Source organism: Protomyctophum bolini, assembly GCF_963924005.1.
Source record: "Protomyctophum bolini genome assembly, chromosome: 18".
NCBI classification, from domain to species: Eukaryota; Metazoa; Chordata; class Actinopteri; order Myctophiformes; family Myctophidae; genus Protomyctophum; species Protomyctophum bolini.
In genome coordinates this window covers 27,685,805-27,706,424 of record NC_137879.1, presented here as the reverse complement: position 1 = coordinate 27,706,424, position 20,620 = coordinate 27,685,805, and the positions used below count along the sequence as shown (strand labels likewise).

The 20,620-nt window shown below is 40.7% G+C and overlaps 1 protein-coding gene across 1 annotated transcript in view; it reads left to right on the top strand.

Moving 5' to 3' along the window:
• Positions 1-9,793: 9,793 nt before the first annotated feature.
• arid5b (AT-rich interaction domain 5B) overlaps positions 9,794-20,620 on the top strand; it is a 136,133-nt gene continuing 125,306 nt past the window's right edge. The window contains exons 1-2 of the mRNA XM_080790072.1: positions 9,794-9,856; positions 10,265-10,519. Coding sequence (XP_080646198.1) covers positions 9,836-9,856; positions 10,265-10,519 — 276 coding nt within the window. The 5' untranslated portion in view covers positions 9,794-9,835. The remainder of the gene's footprint in view (positions 9,857-10,264; positions 10,520-20,620) is intronic.

Sequence of the window (20,620 nt, the reverse complement as noted above, 5' to 3'; positions counted from 1 at the left end):
GGAAAGAAATATCATGGCTGACTTGTGCTTAATAATTACTCAACGGCATTTGAAGAGTCAGTGATTCCTTAAATTCTGAGGGTGTACAAATAGAACCAAATGGACCCTTACGGGTACAGAATGTAACTGTGAGAGTGTACAAATTGAGCCAAATTTGTACACCAAGATAAAAAAAGGAAATACCTGATCTACAAGCGTGTCTCGTTGCAACAGGTACAGAGATTTGGTGTAGCGGTAAAAAGGTACTGACTGAGCCAACTCTGCAGGTCCAATTTAAGTGGTTAAAACAAATGGGATTATACTGTGTAAGAATAACTTGAGTATGAACCATCATACACAATACTGCCTACCAAATGCTTGTACTGTATATTTGGCACAGGCTCATAAGTCAGTCTTCTCTAGCAGCCAATTTGGGAGGTAACCATGCAGGGCTTGTCTGGGGATTATAGTCTGTGACTATAGTCCACAGTTTATAAATCACTGGAGGTGGTTAAATATAAGGGCTACTGAATCTGCAATCCACTGTAGTAATGTATGGAACACAATAATAAAGGTACCTACCTACCTTACTACCTTGTATAGACCCAGTTTTAGCTTTACCTTTCCTGCGTGCGTGGTTAAATCAATAGCTTTAGAATGTGGCACTTACACTGAATTTGATAATACTATCTTGAGCGTGTCATTCACAAGTCCTACAAGAGGATTATTCTAGCTATAGCCTATGTAAATATGAGTACAGTGAAATGCACAGTGTGTTCATTTAAGAGAGAGAATAATTTTACCTTTGCAGAGTTAAATGAACACAGACGATTTTAAAGTATAGTATTTGCCAGTGCAGTATTATCCATTCATGGCCACAAGGTTCGTGCTTCTTAATAGTTTTTTTTTTTACTGATTGAATGTTATTGAATCTTTTTATTGAAATAACTGTTTAATGTACTACTAAAGGTCTAACTACAGTGTAGTACAGGGCCATACAGTCTCTCATAACCATGCAATCTTATGTTTAATTTGATACTAGTTGGGGCCCCATAACACACAGCTTAGAAAATGGTATAATATATGGTATAATAGACCTACTGTAATAACAATACTAGAACCTGCAATCTTTCCCCGGGTGCATATTTGACTAAATGAACACACGTACTGTATACACACACACACACACACACACACACACACACACACACACACACACACACACACACACACACACACACACACACACACACACACACACACACACACACACACACACACACACACACACACACACACACACACACACACACACACACACACACACACTTCCTAGCCCCAAGTGTAATGTGTCCAGATGTTGTCGGGTTCCTTTCAAGCCCATGGTGGTTATGAGAGGGGGTAACTCTGCATGCCTGACGGCCTGACTGCCTGCTTGCCTGCCTCTCTTGGCTCCCAGCACATTCCTAAATCACCATGTAATCTAAAACCCTGTTTTCACTGTGCAGTCACCACCACGGCCATGCCCGCTTCCCTCTCTCTCCCTCTCCCTCTCCCTCTCTCTCTCTCCAAGCTCAGGGCCAGCGTTGTTATTGAAACACAAAAATAACGACCTTACCGTTCAAATAAAACCAAAGTGGCCCCAGAATAGTTTTTCTCCGCAATTGGGGCGCGCTTGTTTTTAGACAGAGCAGTCGACTTGAAGGTGTAGGGGGGGGTTGGGGGTAGTGCTGTAAATTGGAGTGTGTCAAACAAAAGGGGGATATCAGACAAGCTGAGTAGGCCTAATTCTATTGTTTTGTTCATCGCCGTGTTACCTGGTTTATATGCTAAGAGCCGTATGATGACATCCCAGAGTTTGTTCTCGATTTGCTTCTAGCAGGAATTATTTGTGCATTTTTATTTATTTTACTTATTTTTTCCTTTTCGTTTTGGTCCCATTTTGTCACATTAACACGACTCAAAGCGGAGAGGAAAGCCAGCCTTGCGGTTTAACTCTGACAATATGTTTCCTCCTTGTCTCAACAAATTCATTAAAAGCCAAGCTGGTGGTGCCCAAACCACCCCCCACCCATGCACGCCACCCCCCCACCCACGCAGTTCATTACCCCCTGTCTTAGTTTAGATTCATTTCACGTCCTCTCAGGCGTCATTAATGTTGCTTACATAATGACATTCAGAGAGACTGTAGGGCTCTCTGTATTAATCATTCATCTCTCTTTTTCTTTCTCGCTCTCCTCTCTTTCTCTCTCTCTATACATACATCATCCTGCGGTGAATCACTTCCCTCACCTTCCCATGTGTGCCGTCTTCTTTTCTTTTGTTTTTCTTTTTTTCCCCTCTCTTTTTGCTGAATATAATGGTGTAAACGTTTTAAGGCTAATCTTATCTGGACTGTGGAGATATGCAGGTAGTATTTTCATAAGAAGCAGTGGACAGGGTTGAGAGGAGAGTATGGTGGTGAAAATGGTAGTGAAAAAAAAACTGTAGCAAAGGTCAAATTTTATTGACATACCAGCTCACAGCCTCAAACATCAAAAAGAATGCGGGCTCTGTACACGGCGCATAATAGACATAATAAGGCAGCTGCAAGGAAGCATGAGAGATTCAATGTGGGTTTGGTTTGTGTGCGACTGTGCGCGCGCGCGTGTGTGTGTGTGTGTGTGTGTGTGTGTGTGTGTGTGTGTGTGTGTGTGTGTGTGTGAGAGAGAGAGAGAGACAGTGAGAGGGTGTGCATCTGTCTTTGTGTACATAATGCATGGCTCATAATGCGAAACGGTTAAATCATTGACTATAATAGCTGTAGTGTCTAAGATAGTTCTATTATTCTATCTAATAGTTTATTTCACTCGTGTGATATCGGCTGTTATCTTTCTAGGTCAGAATGTATTTCAAGGACAGAGCTAAGCCTCTGCATTTTGTAGCAACTATAAATGTAACAATGAATTAATGAATGACATGATTCTCATGTGGAGTCAACCTAATCTCTAATGATGGGGTTATTTTCGACACACTTCTTTTAAACACACTAAACAAAAACAATGCAAGCCTGTTCTCTGTAGCCACATTTCAAATGGGGCCTAATGGAGATATTGATTATATATGAATAGCAAATAATGGCAGTGTCCAGCAAGCATTTAAAAGCCCTTAAGTAAGAAGATACGTCCAGGGTTACTCTGCATAATATTTCATGGATTTCATTGTCTTGTTTCAAAGGCGTTTTTTTTCATGCGTATCCATTGAAATTCCATACAGTGGGCAAACTATACAGTATATTTCACAAGGCAATATGATGCAACACAACCTATCTAAGATTACATGTCAGAATACTGGATGACTTCTGGATAAAGCAAGGTTGGATTCACAGGCACAAAAGCTCAGACTTTCTTTTCCCTAGATACAATCTTTTGAAGTACATCTTAACAGGGCAAAGCTACAGAGAACTGTATTCTTTTTTTTAATTTTTTTTACAGACAGGTTCAGATGTAGTCTGTGCCAAATGGGTACAGACAGTGTATATGCCTACTGTTTATATTGTAAATGCAGGCAGATGTTCAACCTATATGTGTCTATACTCTATACACCTTGTATGTACTTTGACTAGCATTCATAATATGATGAAAGCTATCAATGACACACAATTCTTCCATTTTACATTGTGAAACATGTTTTTCATGGGTGTGGCTATGTTGGCTGCTCTTGTTGCAAGTTTGGGCATTTACTCTTGTTGAGCTTTGGAAATAATAAGTATTTGGTTTCCCTCAATTCCCCTCATAGCAAATTGTGTGTGTGTGTGTGTGTGTGTGTGTGTGTGTGTGTGTGTGTGTGTGTGTGTGTGTGTGTGTGTGTGTGTGTGTGTGTGTGTATGTGTGTGTGTGCGTGTGTGCGTGTGTGTGTGTGTGTGCGCGTGCATGCGTGTGTGTGCGTTCCGTTCTTAAGGAAGTGTGTTTGTGTAATTACTGTAGGGAATATAATAGGTAGTTGTGTTGTCATACCGTTAGAAATATACACCTCTTGGGTTACATACCAATGTGAAACATTGTTCCATTCCCAATGTGACTTTATTCACTCCTCGACTTGTCTCATTCCATTTTTATGTTCATCTTTGTCACTTTTATTTTATAGGGTAGAGTATGTTAATATAACTAAACTAACACAACTGAGTAGCCACTACTGAGTAGTAGGTAGGACCACAACTGGTTGACAAAACGTATTGCATGAAGCTCAAAAGTGCAATATATCCGAAGTCAGAAGTTTTGGCACTCACCCAGTGGACCAGGAATCCCGGGTAGGACATAAAACTTACAGATTGCGGGTTTGTCGTACGATGAATAGCAAAAATAGCTTACTGATCCACAACACATTTTTATTTTTCGAGTTTACTAATATACTATATTAATAGTATAGAGACTCCAGTCCAAGTTAAGTAGTTAATAAATAAATACTGCATCTGTCATGATGCATTCATCATCATGAATAATAATGAATGCTGAAATGTATCGAATAGAAACTATCTGCAAAAATAGATCCAACAGAATGGAAAATATCTAAAATATTTAAAGCATAACGGTATACTGTAGAAATCAACTTAAACCCATATACTTCATTGACTGGGTTCCCCCAGGGGTCTATATGTTCATGTTGTGACATGTTGTGAGCTTGTAGAGCTCCTATTTTCACCAAATGATCACCTAATATGGCCATATATTTGCCCAAGATAAGGATGCTCGGGTGAAAGTGGTTAATGCTTCTCCAGTGGTGAATGGGACCTTGTTGATGAACCTGACGTGTGGAGGCCTTTCTATTGGCTGGAGGCATGTGCTCTGATAATAAACAAAATGTTGTCAGATACTAGACTTTACAGCAGGAGTCATAAATGGAAGTTCAGCAAGCAGCCAAGCACCATAACATTGGCATGACCTCTGAATACACTAGCCAAAACCTTCCATTGTCTTCCAACATTACATACAGTAGAGTCACTGTGCATCATTAATCATGGCTACAATGCACTGTACAGTAAACACAGATTCAATATTGCCTGACATGTTACAGCTTAAATTATTGCTGTAGCGTAGTTTATAGTTGTAATTAGGCCTGGGCATTGTGGGCAATATATCAATATCATATCAATATTGTGATATGACATAATTGACATTAGATATTGCCTGGGATTTTGTACTGTAAATCATGATAGTGTGATATGTCAAAATTGTTGTCTAAAGGATGCGATACAGTATAGTCATGTAATTTCAAGCTTACTGGATTGTTCTAGCCTTTTCATTATTTGACTTTACCCACCCAGCTATTATATAGGCATTACTGATAATTATTTATCAAAATGTATTCCAGCACCAACAATCATCCATACATCGTCACAATCTTGATATTTGATTTGTCTTACAAAGCAGCATCCTTTTGAATTTTTCAAGAGATGGTTTATCACATACTTTGGGTCAATCAATGAAACGTTCAGGAATACAGAATTTCCACTAACTCTGCAGAACACATAGCAATACACAAGCTCTCATGTTTAATCTTATTGAATTCCCAACCTTTAAGTAGAAAAATGTGCATGCATGCATTTCCTGCTTATGTATAATTTATACATTAAGCCTATTTTACACTCCCCGTGCGATTGGTTGTTTTCAGTGAGAGACACCATTGTGTGATGGGAGAGTAGTAAATTATGCTTTAGTCATCAATCATCAACATATTTATTACCGTAGGCCCTATGCCTAATTCATACTCTCTCTGTCGTATGGTGTCCTGTGCCAAAAATAGCAGATCTACAAGTTCACAACGCCTAGCATTGCGATGCATTGTGAGCTTGTAAATTGTCTATTTTGAGAATGACCCCATTGCGCGATAAATTGTAGTATAAATCAGTCTTCAGATGGGGGTTATTTACTTATTTAGCTGACAAGGACCACTCTCTTTGTCTCTGTCACCCCAATTTGACAAAAGACCAGTGAGCTTACAGCTCATTACAAAAATTAAATGAAAATATTAAAGTAATTTTGGGGGACTCAATGACAAGTGAAACATTTGCAACAACAATCTGAATACGGTGCATTTTTAATAATTCAGTCCTCGGGGCCGAGCACACACATCCACATTGAGCTTCATTAAGACTAAATCACTGTTTCAATACAGCTGCAGTTATTACAGCTATGGTTATATTACCATCATTTGCATCACTGATGGGCTATTTGGGAAGAATACGTACAGTACCATGAATACAATGGCCATAATTAGAGCTAAAGGAGAATATATGCTCTCGGAGGCTACACTAAATGTACTAATGGCTTGTATTCAGAAAGCTGTGATAGGACATCAAACCTTCCTTTTGCTGATTAACCTAATAATGCTCCTGTGCCTACTGGTAGGAGAGTCACTACAGCAGTGGTTCCCAAAGTGGGGTCCGGGGACCCCCAGAGGTACTTGAGGGAGTTCCAGGGGGGACCCAGCTAAATGATAATTTGGAACCAAATGGACCCTTATGGGTCTGTAACTCAGAGAGTGTACAAATGTACACATGTTTACACTCTCAGAATTAAATTAACATTGATTTTACAATATAAATTGGGGGTCCTAGAGATAGAAATACTATTAAATGGGGGTCCGTAGACTAATGCATGTCAAACTGGGGGTCCTTGAAATTAAACGGGTTGAAAATCACTGCTAGAGCCATAAAAATATTCTCTTATTGAGATCCCTGGCATATCTTTTCAAATGGGGGTCTGCAAACTAATTAGTGTCAATTTGGGGGTCCTTGACATAAAAAGGTTTGGCAACCACTGCACTACAGGAGTCACTAGTAGGCTACTTCTACTTGTAGGAGTGTCACTGGCATTTGTACTAGTATCAGTCACTCACTACTACTTATATTGGGAGAGTCACGTATAGACCTTTTTCTACAGGTATGACATTTGAGAGTCACTACGTCTACTGGCAGAAGAGTCACTAACCTACTTCATGGTAGGAGAGTCTGGCAGAGTCACTAGCACTTCTACTGGTACGTCTGGTAGGAGAGTCTACTTCTTTTTGGTAAGAGTCAGTCAGTCATTTATCGTACTCTATACTATTAGTCTACTTCTAGTGGTAAGAGTGTCACTAGTACTGGTAGGACTCGGATAGTCTACTTCTTTCCGGTAAGAGTCAGTCAGTCATTTATAGTACTAGCCTACCTCAACTCAACTGTTAGGAGAGTCACTTTTTCTAGTGGTAAGAGTGTGGTAATATAGTCACTAGTATGTCTACTGATAAACTGATCACTACTTAAGAGTCATAGTACTTCTACTGGAGTCTACTGGAGTTCACTAGTAGTAGTAGAACATGAAAAGGTTTGGCAACCACTGCACTACAGGAGTCACTAATAGGCTACTTCTACTGGTAGGAGAGTTACGATAACTTAGCCTACTTCTACTTACACTCCCTATAAGTGCTGGCTTGCAATATTGGCAGTCTGCTTATTTAAGCTCCTTCAACTCTACATGCATTCCAAGCTTGTCTGGATAAAGGCATCAGGTAAATGTCTCCAATTGACTTGTCTTCCCCTGTAAGCTCAGGCAGTGGCAGTCAGCCGTTAAAATAGAACCAAATGCACTGCCGCTCTCTGTCGTTGGGGTGCAATTCACAGTAAGTAAATTACCTGACAGCTCAAACACAAAAGGTTACTGTTATCCTGTGATCCTATTCAGTGTCGTGAAACTTAAACCTATTTGCCATAAATCTAATTTATAGAGGCTGCCGAGACTGGGGGCCTGCACTGCACAGAGGTCTGTGTATAAAATGTTGTTGGTTTGTTTTTTCTCTAACAAGAAATATGTTATTGATGTTGCTGTTCCTGCTCTTGATGTTTCATTCAGAGGGCCGTTTCAGTTTGTTGGAGTCAAGACATAACTGTGCAAATCGTTGCACTCGGACAGAAACCTTGTATCTCCATATTTCACTGTTGTGTTTTCTTGTAAATCGTAGCTGATCTACAAGCTGACAACATGTAAAAATGTGATGCATTGTGAGCTTGTAGATTTGCTATTTTGCTTTTTTTTTCAATTTTAAAGCGAAAATGAAAATGGTTAAGTTCCGTCTGTAGCCTATTATATTGAACCACTGAAAATTAAATGAACTACTTTGCATCCATTGGGACATTTCCTGAAATGTAACCGTTTTTGGACATACAAGGTTTCCCCCAGACAGCCACGAAATACAACCAGATGGGGATAAGTAGGCATTGAGTGAAAACACAACTCGCTAAAGTCATCTGTCTGTGATCCACAGATGAAGAGAAATCCACTCACACTATACGATAGACATCTCCATCTTGATTAATTTGTTCAAGATTGAGCTCTGGCTCTCGAAGTCATTGTTCTTTTTTATGCTTGTGGAAATCATCTTGCAGACCGAAACTTAAATTGAAATAAATTTGGTCCATTCATTTTGGTGGTGTGTTATGCAATTTAAATTATTTTAAATGTTAGCCTATTTGTTATCAATTTTGCAACATCCAATAGCTGTAGTGTTTCCTATAACTATAGCCTATATATAACAACTGACTGCTTCTGCATTTGTCATTTTGTCATGTCAGTTTAATAATGCATTGTCCTATTTAATAAACTACTGCCACTGAACAGGTTATACAGAATGGATCTGCCTGTTATCTTGTTCTGTGCTGTGCTGTGCCATCATCTATTGTTAGAAAATTATGTTACACAGTCAAATCCTAAGAGTAAATTAAACTCTGAGGGTGTACACATTGAACCAAATGGACCCCAGAGTCAATTTGGTTCAATTTGTACACTGTCAGAGAGTTATTAATATTGAGGATTTTACAGTGTAGCGATGCAAAACGCAGCTAATCTGTCCCCCATCAACTTCAAAGGGCTCCCATGCTTCTGTGCCGCAATAATGAAAGTAGCAACGTGACACCAGCAGCCAAGCAAACCATTCTCCATTCTAATCTCTCTCGCATGGTTTGTCATCACCAATTACATCGCTTAGCCTACATTCATGTTTGAACATGGCCGGTGTCGAGAAAAACATCATCTCATCTTGCCCAATAAAAAAATGTATTCAGTTATCAAAATGTCTATCGCGGCTCTGTATATTAAAAAGTAATTCGCTTATAGGATTAAATGCTCTTCCGTCGTTCCACCGGCGATTCTGTTGCGAGAGATGTCAGAAGTGGCATTTCTGGGTAAAAACGTTTCCATTTCATCCAGTTATTGAAACATGCATTCTAGAAATAGAAAGACATGCGCCCCTGAATCTCTGCGGGTCTGCAGGAAATGTTCTTTTGCGCGCGCGCGCGCACACACACACACACACACACACACACACACACACACACACACACACACACACACACACACACACGTCCTTGTTACAGGTCCTGGCAGAGCCATACACAGATAATAGTCGATATCACAGCGGCACAAACTCTAAATTGAACGGGTAAAAATGTGACACTTGAATTCACACGCATAAGAACTGGATATATCACACAGTGGAGGAGAAATCGTGATTTTCAAACGTTTGGATTTTTTAAAGCGTTCGGATTATGTAACCGGCTCGCGGTGTCGGCACGCAGACCGAACAACGTCTAATTTAATATGATCCGAAACGGCTCGGGCGACGAAACAAAATAAGTCGCTCGAAAGCGAACGCCCCGGGAAAATATTAGGTGTCATTTTCGCTCATTTTAGACGCGCCGTGTCCGAATGCCACCCGCCTCATATTGACGGCGGGACCGCTCGCCTGTGCGCTGGCGCGGTGATCTGCCAGGACCCACAGCGAGCCATTCAAGCCAACAAGTTTGGAGAGAATGTTCAGAGTTTAATCGATTCAGAACGACGCGATGGAGCCCGGCTCACTCACGGTATTATTTTATTATTATTAGCATATTGTGGTCTATTCCCGCTATTGTTTTCATGCACTGTATCGATTGAATGCAATGTAGTTTTTGCGTTTTTTTGTTTTTTATTCTGAATAATCCATTGAAATGAGATGGGGAAACTTTCGGGGTGATATTATTTAGGGATATTGACCGGCGGGTATCATGTTTTCTGCATCCGCGCTAATTGCTTATATGGAAAGGATGCGCTGACTCGCATGTTTTGGTTTATCCATCGGTTCGAGATATTTTGCGGTCACTTATTCCAGTAAATAATGCAAAAATATATCCCATAATTTATCAGGCGCTCGCTTATAGCGTGTGTTTGACGGGATGTATATTAGACTAGACTACAACGTTATTCACTTTAACGTGTTTTATTGTTTTCCGCAGTGGGTAGGCTCACCTTGCGGCTCGCACGGACCCTATATTTTCTACAAGGCTTTCCGCTTCCACCTTGACGGCGGAGCGAGGATCTTGTCCCTGGGAGACTTCTTCTTGGTGAGCTGCTCCGAAGGGGAGCCGGTCTGCATCGCCGAGCTGCAGCTGCTCTGGGAGGAGAGGACCAGCAAGCAACTTCTGTCCAGCTCCAAACTTTATTTCTTACCGGAGGACACCCCACAGGGCCGGACTGTCAATCACGGCGAGGTAATTACAATTACTTACATCCCCCCTCCTCTATGCAATGCAAGATGCTTAAGAAAAGAAGAAGAAAAAAAACACTCTTGAGAGAGTAAAATGAAACCATTTTGTTTTCATTTGAGTTGACAGTACTATCAGGAGTTATATATATATATATATATAAGGGTCCATTTCGTCACCAACTCCATCATTTAGCTGGGGACCACCTGGAACCCCCTCAGGGACCACATGGGTGGTCCCCGGACCACTGGTTGAGAACCACTGGTTTAAGTGGTTATGTAACCCAAAACATTATTCTACTTGGAAGTCAGTTTGCATAGGCTATACTTTCGCGATTGTTGTGTTGTCGTGTAATATTTCTTGTCTGCCATGGTGGTGGTGGGAATCAGTCTCTCAGACTCTTGTCCTTATCTCTTATGGCGTGTAGCCTATAGGATATTAGCCCAGCATAACCGTTTAACAAGACATATAAAGGCTGTGTCTTTGGGGAGATATATGACTTAATAATTTAAATAGATTGGTTCCTATAGCCTTAGAAATCGTCGCTATATTGGAGCGGTAGAAGCTGTGTATGCACTTTATACATGATGAACCAGTAGGCTATTTTGTACTAATAGTTTGTGGCTCTTTTAGGGGAACAAAATAGCCTTTAGGTTTATTTTATTTGGTGCTGGTGTGACTGAGTATAGCCTATAGTGGCAGATATGACCCACATCACATGTGGCAATTTGTTCCGCTTTCTGTCCGCCGTGACACAATGGGGTGATAAGATAAGCTGCATATTTCCACTAATGTAAACCATCTGAGCCGTTGATTGAGACGACATGTACAATAACTGCACTGTTCTCCCTAGTACAATCTCCTTGATTTATAGGCTATAATATGCCCCGACTGTTAATATATATATTAAAAAAAAAACTTTTTCTATATTGTAGGGTAGGCTATATGGGATTTTGACAACATGATTGAAAGAGTCATTGTCACATTTAGTAGGCTATTATTTTAGTAAGATTACGGCTCACAGTTGACAGATAGGTCTTGTCCAGCAGCTTTTTGTGGCTTTTGTTCAAAGAGTGCGGAAATCACGCATATGACACGATAATTCAAACGCCTTTTATTTCTGGCAGTGCTGCATTGTATGTACTGTAGTTATGACGAATGGCTCGGGGGAGAATGCGTGCGTCCGCGCGCGCAAACGTGTGCGTGCGTGTGTGTGTTAGCGGCGGGAGGGATTCAATACAATATAGCCTGCAATACAATACAATGACAAATTGAAATTCATGATTGTCATATCACTGCTGTTATTTGGAAGGGGAATTAACACGTTAGAGACGGTTAGAGCATGGAGGGGTGCATATAAAATGACCTGTCATGTTTAATCAACAGTCTCAAAATGTTTCATTTCATATGTTCAGCTATTGGATCACAGGCAATCTGCTTTCAGTTCTGCCTTTCCTGTTGGAACAGAGGTAGCAGCTCTTCGGTTGATGTCAAATGAAAACCATGTGGACGTGCTCAAACGTCTTGGTCATTATGAATTGATTAATCATGGCAAGCTGATAAAGCGGGCAGCTGGCTGTGCCTTAAAGGGACCGGCTGACATTTATGAAGGTTATTGTGTCATGTGTTGCAGGCAATGGCCAGTTTCATTTCATAGCCTATCGCACTCCAGTGGCACTGAGCCTCTTTTTGCCATCAGAGTGATTTGCGAGGAAGGCAAATATTAGCTCATGTCGCGAAGCTCATGAAAACTTAATCCCTGAAGTGCCATGGTCAATAAGTTATTTTCAGAATATAGGCTATATGGAGCCCACAATGCATGTGTACAGCGTAATAAGTATATGTATTGCATTATGCAGAAGCTTTCAAACTGTTCCATGTCAAGGACCCCCAAACGGATATGTATTTGGCCACGGACTCCCATTTGACAAGATTTTGTGTCAGGGAACAACATACAAGATTTGCGTTGTTAACATTTTTGTTTTTTTAAATTGCGAGCTTGCATTGCAGATCGGCTTGCAGATCGGCTATTTTCAAATAACGAACGTATATTAAGTTAAAGTGGTTAAACTAGTATGTTATATTGATTATGCTGGGGACCCCCTGGACAAGCATCCCTGGGGTTCTCCTCGGACCCCACTTTGAGAACCACTGGCATTAGGCTATGTATGTATATTATCATATAGGTTAGTTGTTGTAGTTACAATAACATCTGTTGCAAAGCCTCTTAAGTGCAAAAAAGAGAAGAAGATTCAGATTCAAAGTAATGAAACCGAGAAAAATTACTTCAATGCCTTGGTTTTCATTCCGTTTTTGTAGTTACTGCAAATGTGATCTTCAATCACTTTATATACTCAAATGTGCTATACATAGAAGATGAGGTGTCATAGGAAGAACCTTGAATAAAGTGTTAACACCTTTTTAGTTACTTAACTGAAAGTTACAACAGTGCCTTTGTAGGGCAGAATAGTCACAAGCCTAGAGTAACCCATTATGATATGGAAACATAGAGTAATGTCGCAATAATCCAGTATGTGAGGATTTTCTTGGAAACATCGAGGCCTATTCATGGGCCATATGGTGTAATGAACAAATCAGTTTCATCTTGTTCTGCTGTTGGTTAGTGTAATTATATGAGTCAGCCCATATTGCAAAGAAAACAACTCCCCTCTGTTCCACTTTTTATTGTACTTTTCTCCCTCAGGGGCCGCCAAGGATCACATTTCCCTCTCATAATAAGCAACAGGTTTTAAAAGGAGAAAAAAAAATCCAACCTAAAACTAAATTTGGGTTTGATTCTAAATGACCTCTGCAGTTCAATCAATACTGGCGAGAAATCAACAGCTCTACCATGAAGCTGGAAGCCAACTTTACAGTATATAATTTAGAATGTCAGCAAGACCAAAATATGGAATTGCTTCACTGACAGCAAATCTAAAAGTGATGCAGTGTGGATTCCATTTGTGGCCTTTATTTAGATTCCGAATGAACTCCACTTCATCACTGTGCTAGCAGGTATAGAACCTGAAAAGGGCACAACTCAGAGATTTTGGTCCTTGATTACATCATCAGGAGTTTAAGTCTCTCTCTAGAGAGAGAGAGAGAGTTGGCAATGTAAACGTATGTTTTCTCATGCCAATAAAGCTCCTTTGAATTGAGAGAGAAAGAGAGAATGAGGGAGAATCATGTTCCTTTATTTAGAAACATAACATACAGTCCAAGATGTAGGGATAGCATAAGCTCTGTTTTGGGGTGGAAAGTACCTTTCCAAAGGTTAGATTCCAATGTACATTTTAAGGTTAAACAACATGCTGTGAACGAATTATTCATTCCGCTTATGAATATTAAACAGGAACACGAGCAGCTTGTTGCGTTGACCTTGGGCCTAATCGTTGAGTGTTTACACAAAGTGTGAGGGGGTGGCTGGGCGGTGTGAAAAACATTAAGTTGATTTAACCTTTGTGTTGTTGACATGCCTGATGCGTCTCTGGTGCTGCTGCCTTTTTAACTTCTCCACCAGGAGGATAGGAGTGTGTGTGATGTTTGGCAAAATGTTTAGGAGTAATATAAACGTGTGTGTGTGTGTGTGTGTGTGTGTGTGTGTGTGTGTGTGTGTGTGTGTGTGTGTGTGTGTGTGTGACGCGACTTGGCCTGTTGTAGCGCCACTATGATGCTGATTTGAGTGACATTTCTTCCTCAGCCTAGTCAGTGGGAATATGCATGCATAGAGTTGTGGCGATTTGTACAAAGCGGGCTACTCCTGAAAACTTTAGAAGCCAATCGTTGCCAATCAATGTGGATTATGAGAAATCAAACAAACCCGTCTTGATCACATGACTATGGAGAGCATGTGTACCGATTTGCGTGAAATTTTGATAAAATCTGAAGGAGTAATATTAGAAAATGTGTTTTACATATGTCGGCCTCCTGGTGGCGCCATAAAGAGCAGATGTGAAAAATTCCAGGCAAAGGTTTTTCCTTGGCCTCTAGGGAGTGTGCATACAAAGTTGTACACAGATAGGTAAAAACACTAATTGGCCAGTTATGCCACCGTGAGGCTGAGTTGAAAATGTTCTAGTGGCATTTTTCCTCGGCCTAGTGGGAATGTGCGAGCACACAATGTGTTCATGATTTGCGGCATTTTGGCAAGTTTGAGCACCCACACGACAAGCTGGACATAGGAGGGGCTACGACTTCTATGCTAACCCCCCTATATTATTTTCCTCTACACCAAATTACTTTTCCGAAAATATCTGATCCACAAGCTCACAGTGCATCACAACGCATTGTGAGCCTGTATCTGCAATTATTGCCAAATGTTCACACCAGAATAGGGATGCTGGGGTTAATTTGGTTAAGTGGCTAAAACCAGAGACGATAGCAATTTTAGCAAATATCCTTGGTGTATTTTCCATTATACCAAACACACAGCAAACTGCTAAATCAGTCATTCACAATTGCAATAAACGGACAATTTTCGCCCTTCTGTCTGACATGCTGATCTCTGATCTCTCCTACATATACATATAAAGAGAAGGACAGCGTCTGAATTCCCGAGCTGGGCGTGACGTCACAACACGTCCCTGACTCTTGCCTTTTCAGTGTTTGGCCGGTGGAAAATGTGCGCCATATGGCCAATCTGAATATCAATGTGACTTGATGTCAACCTGAGCCACCTGCAGTAAGATGAGAAGCCCACCAATGTCACTGCAGTGCCAGGGCCGCCGTGCAGTGTGCACTCAGCAAAATTGCCCAATTGGATTACACATTTGCATTTACTGGCTGCAGGGAAACTATCCATACACTGTCTGCCCTGGTGCAAACGGTAAATAAACAATAAACGTTGTAGAGGGATCCTCATATCATATTGCTTCGCATCATTAACAATATGCTGGTTTAAAACATGGAGATCATTCATGTACAGAACATGATTAAAATAGCAGGAGAACAGACTTCCTTTCATTATATGGCATATCTTGTCTCTATAGGACATTTTCATAATATACCATGTTAGTTAAGCTGTGCTCTCACTCACAGCATCATGAGCGTGTAGTGTAGTGTAGTGTAGTGTAGTGTAGTGTAGTGTAGTGTAGTGTAGTGTAGTGTAGTGTAGTGTCGGGGGAACCCGCTGACCAGCCTACGTAGGGGCGTACTGACGTCTATTTAGGCATGCATGGGAGGGAGAGACTAATATCCACGCAGTGATATTAGTATCGCTATGTGAGGCTAGGACCGATCAGTGCCAAATATTTGTGCACAGTGCATACTGTCAGTAAGCCATAGAAGTTCCTTTACAACATTGTTTTCAAATAGGTTTAAATACAATATGGGCTCAGCCGATCGTATTAGTTGTTACTGAGTTTGTGTGCCTGAATAAATGAAAAGCATGGACATTTTGTGCACACACATGTAAATGCATGTAAATGTATGGCCTCTACAGGGGAGATATAATGGCGTACAATGTGAGCCGGCCCAGAGGGCTGCTTTCGTTTTAACACCCAGGTGATGTAACCTTCCCTCAGGCTTCACTAAGACAGTCAGTGGCCGAGTAGCACTAGCAGGAGAGAGGGAGAGGAGAGGAGAGGAGAGGAGATACAGGTGGACAGGGAGACAATTAGAGACATACATACATGGCAAACAGGTAGACAGCTAGGAAGACAGAGGAGCAAATAGAGAGCTAGACAGGGACAAGACAGGAGTGGGGAGAGATAGACAGGTGAGCAGGGAGACAGGCTGTGAGACACGCAGGCAAGTGGCAGCTCAGAATAGACTGGTCTCTGGAATCTGGTGTGTAGAATTTAGCACTTAGTGTATATATTCTTCACATGCACATACGCACATACGCATACATGCATGTGTTCACAAACACATACAAGTGTCACGCAGGCACGCACGCACACACACCATTTAGTCACACCATTTAAAATTTGGTTCATCAGAGCTTGATCGTGTGTTTTTATGGCTCCTTCGGGGAGCATGCCTGTCAGAAGGAATTCAAATGGGATTGAAGTAAAGACACAACTTTACAGTGTGTGATGTGATGCTCATGCAGTTGACTTCAGAGCAAGCACTTCACAGGGCATGCCTGAGGATAGAAAAGGTTGTTAAGCACCTTAACCCATCTATTTGTAGCACAATTTCAAAATAGTTTAGAAAAATCTTTCAAAATGTGTCAAAAATTTGCAAAATAGCCATTCTACAAGCTTGCGATGCAACACGTTGAGAGCTTATACCGTAAATATATATTCACTATTCATCGTATGATTAAGTATAGGACTTAAAGTACGGTACACTTGCTTTTCCGATTTGTTTAAATGCAAATGCATAATTCTTTACATTTGACTGTTAGTGATTTAACCTCACTCTGCTGACATTATCTTTTGGCATGTTATCATGTAGTAATTGCAGGTTGAGCATTTTTAGAGGAAAGAGGACTTTGTACTGAATTAGATTAAGAATTCTGCAAAAGTAAACGTGACATAAACGTCAGTTTTAGAACCACAATATTAGCTCACAACACCAGTGGGTTGGCTGTGGTTAAGATGGTGTGTGTGTGTGTGTGCGTGCGTGCGTGGCGCGCGCCACGCGAGTGTGTTTTGTATTGGCTGCGCTGCTGAAATCATGCTGATGTGACAGCAGAAGAAAGCAGAGCAGCTAAAATGTCTTTGTGTCTTTTTTTTAAATAGAGCCTGCCATCACATATCACCAGCAACACTGCACTTCTGTTCATATGGATTTGTGCACCACAGCCACCCCCCTCTATAACTGAAATATTCATTATCTACTCAAACAAATGAAAAGGGATTTATTAAGTCCATTACTTTGGAGGAAAGTGTCCGATTCTAAAATCAATGTGCTATCAATGTTTTGGGTTGTTTAACGGTTGTTTGGACTGGGAAAACAGGGTGATTTTAACCACATGCAGGGTCCCTATTCTGGGCACATCATAATATGTAGACTTTAAGATTATGAGGCATCTACATTAGCCACCATTGTATGGAAAATAGATCATTTTCATTTATACAAATCTATATAAATGATCACATTACCACACTAACAACTAAGAGCTTTTCACTCTTGACAACATAAATATTCTAAATGGGCCAGAGTTTATTTCCTGTTGCAGTATTTGTGAATCTCAGTAGCTGACAGGAAATAAACTCGGACCCAAGCTGTTCCCTAGCAACGCAACTCAGCTGAATTCCCAACCTGTGGGCCGTAGTCCACTTCTGGGCTGTGAGGATATTGCAAGTGGGCCCCCAAATAATGGGCAAAACACAAAGATCTATTAAACTAGTAATACATCATTAATAAAAACAAGTAATTATAAATGTCATTGTATGTTTTATTCAAAACCTTGACATTTATAATTTCATTGTGAATATACTACAGTGTATGTTACTAGAGTTCCATTGATCCAAGATCACACAATCGATCGAATTGATCTTTGAAACAAACATGCAAACAAACGTTCAAAAACATGTGGCGGCCTGGGCCATGGCTCAGTGGTCCAGGCACCTTGGCTGGTAATCCAGTCTGGCAGACTCCCGATCCAGACAGGCTTTACTGCATGTATTCCCCCCATCTCTCTCCCCTTCCTGTCAGCCTACTGTCTGTCCCTCCATAAAAAATATAAAATAAAGGCAAAAGCCACAAAAAAGCATTTACAAAAAAGAAAACGCACGTGGTGCACCCATCTGATGGGTGGCCTGCGAAAGAGACTCCTAAGATTTTCAAGTGGGCTCCGATCCAGAAAAGGTTGGGAGTCAGCCAAACCATTGTTCTGAAGTGTTGTTGTGACAGTGTTGTTGTAAAAAAAAGTGGGCTTTTCCAGGATGTAAGGATGTATAAATTATATTCAGATTGATAACCATGCATCCTTCTAATTACACAATGGGTTTCGAAGAGGTTTTCATGGACTGTAGCACAAGGCTCATAAATGAACATCGTACAGCCTCAAATAAGAGTTATGAGCTCCTTCAATGCCAGCAGCAGCAGCAGACGATAACAGTTTGTGGTAATGCTACAGTACGTACAAAATTGATATAGATTAACTGTCCCCAGAAAAATGGTGGTGCTGTTAATTCTATATCACCTATCAGTCAAGTACTGTTGTAGACCTTTTCACAATAGACAACATAAACATTCTAAATGGGACCAAGTTCATTCCCCAGTGCAGTGTTTGTTAATATCAGCAGCTGACGAGAAAATAAACTTGGATCTGAGCTGTTGTCTAGCAATGTAACACTGCCGAGGTCTGTTAAGGTGACCAAGTTATGGTCATAGACTAAAAGGTCATAAAGAGGAAGATTGTGAAATCTAGCTCAAAATATATATGAAAGAGTGGGCGCCCGCTGGCCAAGTTGTCCAGGCGCATGCCGCACATAGGCTTTTGCCTGACAGCACGTTGTGTGTTCGAATCCCGTTCATGACAACCTTTGCTGCATGTTTCTCCCATTCTCTCTCTCCCCTTGATACTATCAATAAAGGCAGAAAAGCAAAAAAACGAATCTTTAAAATATATATGAAAGAGCACGTGGTTGTTGTTGTGCGTGGTTGTTAAACAATTAAATAAATGGTGCATTTATATAGCGCCTTTATCCAAAGCACTTTAGAATAGGCTATGCATGTTGTTTGTTGTTGAAGTGTGTGCTCTTTATTCACAAGCCACATTACAAGCTTGGCTGGTGAGCGTGCAGCGATGAGAAGAGTAGAGCACTTTCTAATACATCTGGCTCTAGTCCATGTGTGTGCTTGGAGAGGCCCAGAACAGCATTTACACTTCCAATTAGCTCATCAGTTCCCCTCACTTTTATTTGTATTGTTTTGTTACAGGAAGGTGCTACTTGCCTTTTATGTGATATTGACAGATACATGATGATCGTGTTACACCCAGTGTTTAGTCTGAATGAAAGAGAGAGAGAGAGAGATAAAAAGGGAGATAGAGAGAGCGAGAGAGGAAGTGAACAATTACAAGACGCCCCCTCACATCACATCGCTCTGTGTGTCAGTCATATCTCAGCATGGTAATAATGATACTGTAGATATTGTTGTGAAACATTGTGAGGAAATAGCCCTTGAGCCTTGTTACAGAACAAACTGTTTTCCAAGGAACAGGATTTGCTGTCACGATTGTAATACTTAATACTTAATCATTTTTAATGGCACAATCTTTATATTGAGTGACCTCATTAAATTGCATCCACTATGTATGAAAATGTAGGAACATTTTTCAACATGGAAACGATTATGACGATTATGCCAAATAATAATTGTGATTGTCTCAAATAATTGCGATCAGACGACGTAATCATTGTGACAGGCCTGGCTCTACCACTTTGTCATGGCTTCTCTTTCCCCTTTTCATTTCACCTCATGTACCAGGACAACTGGTTCATCTCACCTCGTGTAGCAGCCAGGACAACAACTGAATGTTTAGGGACCCCGAGTCTCATTTTATTATTATCATTCAGTGGTGCAAGTGGTGTTGCTAAGCTACCATGACCAAACAGTTGCCCTGCTGTGTAGCTTACTAATCATACTGCTGGATCATATTCTGTAACTTTACACTATGGCAAGTTTCACAATAGTGTATACGCAGTGTGATGCTAGTCTTAAAGGGACACTTCACCCTTTTTGCAAAAAAATATATGTTAATGACGTTTAGAAGCTTTAGCTCACTTTCCTGGGGGTCTTTATGTGTGTAATATGTGGTTTTAGATATTTTAGATTGTAGCAGTGAGCCTGTTGTCTCTGATGTCATGGACACTGGTCTCACTACCTTCCTGGACTACAATTCCCATAATTCTTTGGTGCACTGCTCCTCCTTGTGGATAGGGGGGAGAGCTGTCTTACTGAGACAACATGTAGTCCAGGAAGGAAGTGAGCCCAGTGTCCATGACATCAGAGACAACAGGCTCACTGCTACAATCTAAAATATCTAAAACCACATATTACACACATAAAGACCCCCAGGAAAGTGTTCTAAAGCTCCTAAACGTCATTAACATATATCTTTTTGCAAAAAGGGTGAAGTGTCCCTTTAAGCACTTTGAACTCTGCATCCCTATTTTGGCCAACTTTTTGTTGAAATGGTCAAAAATTAAA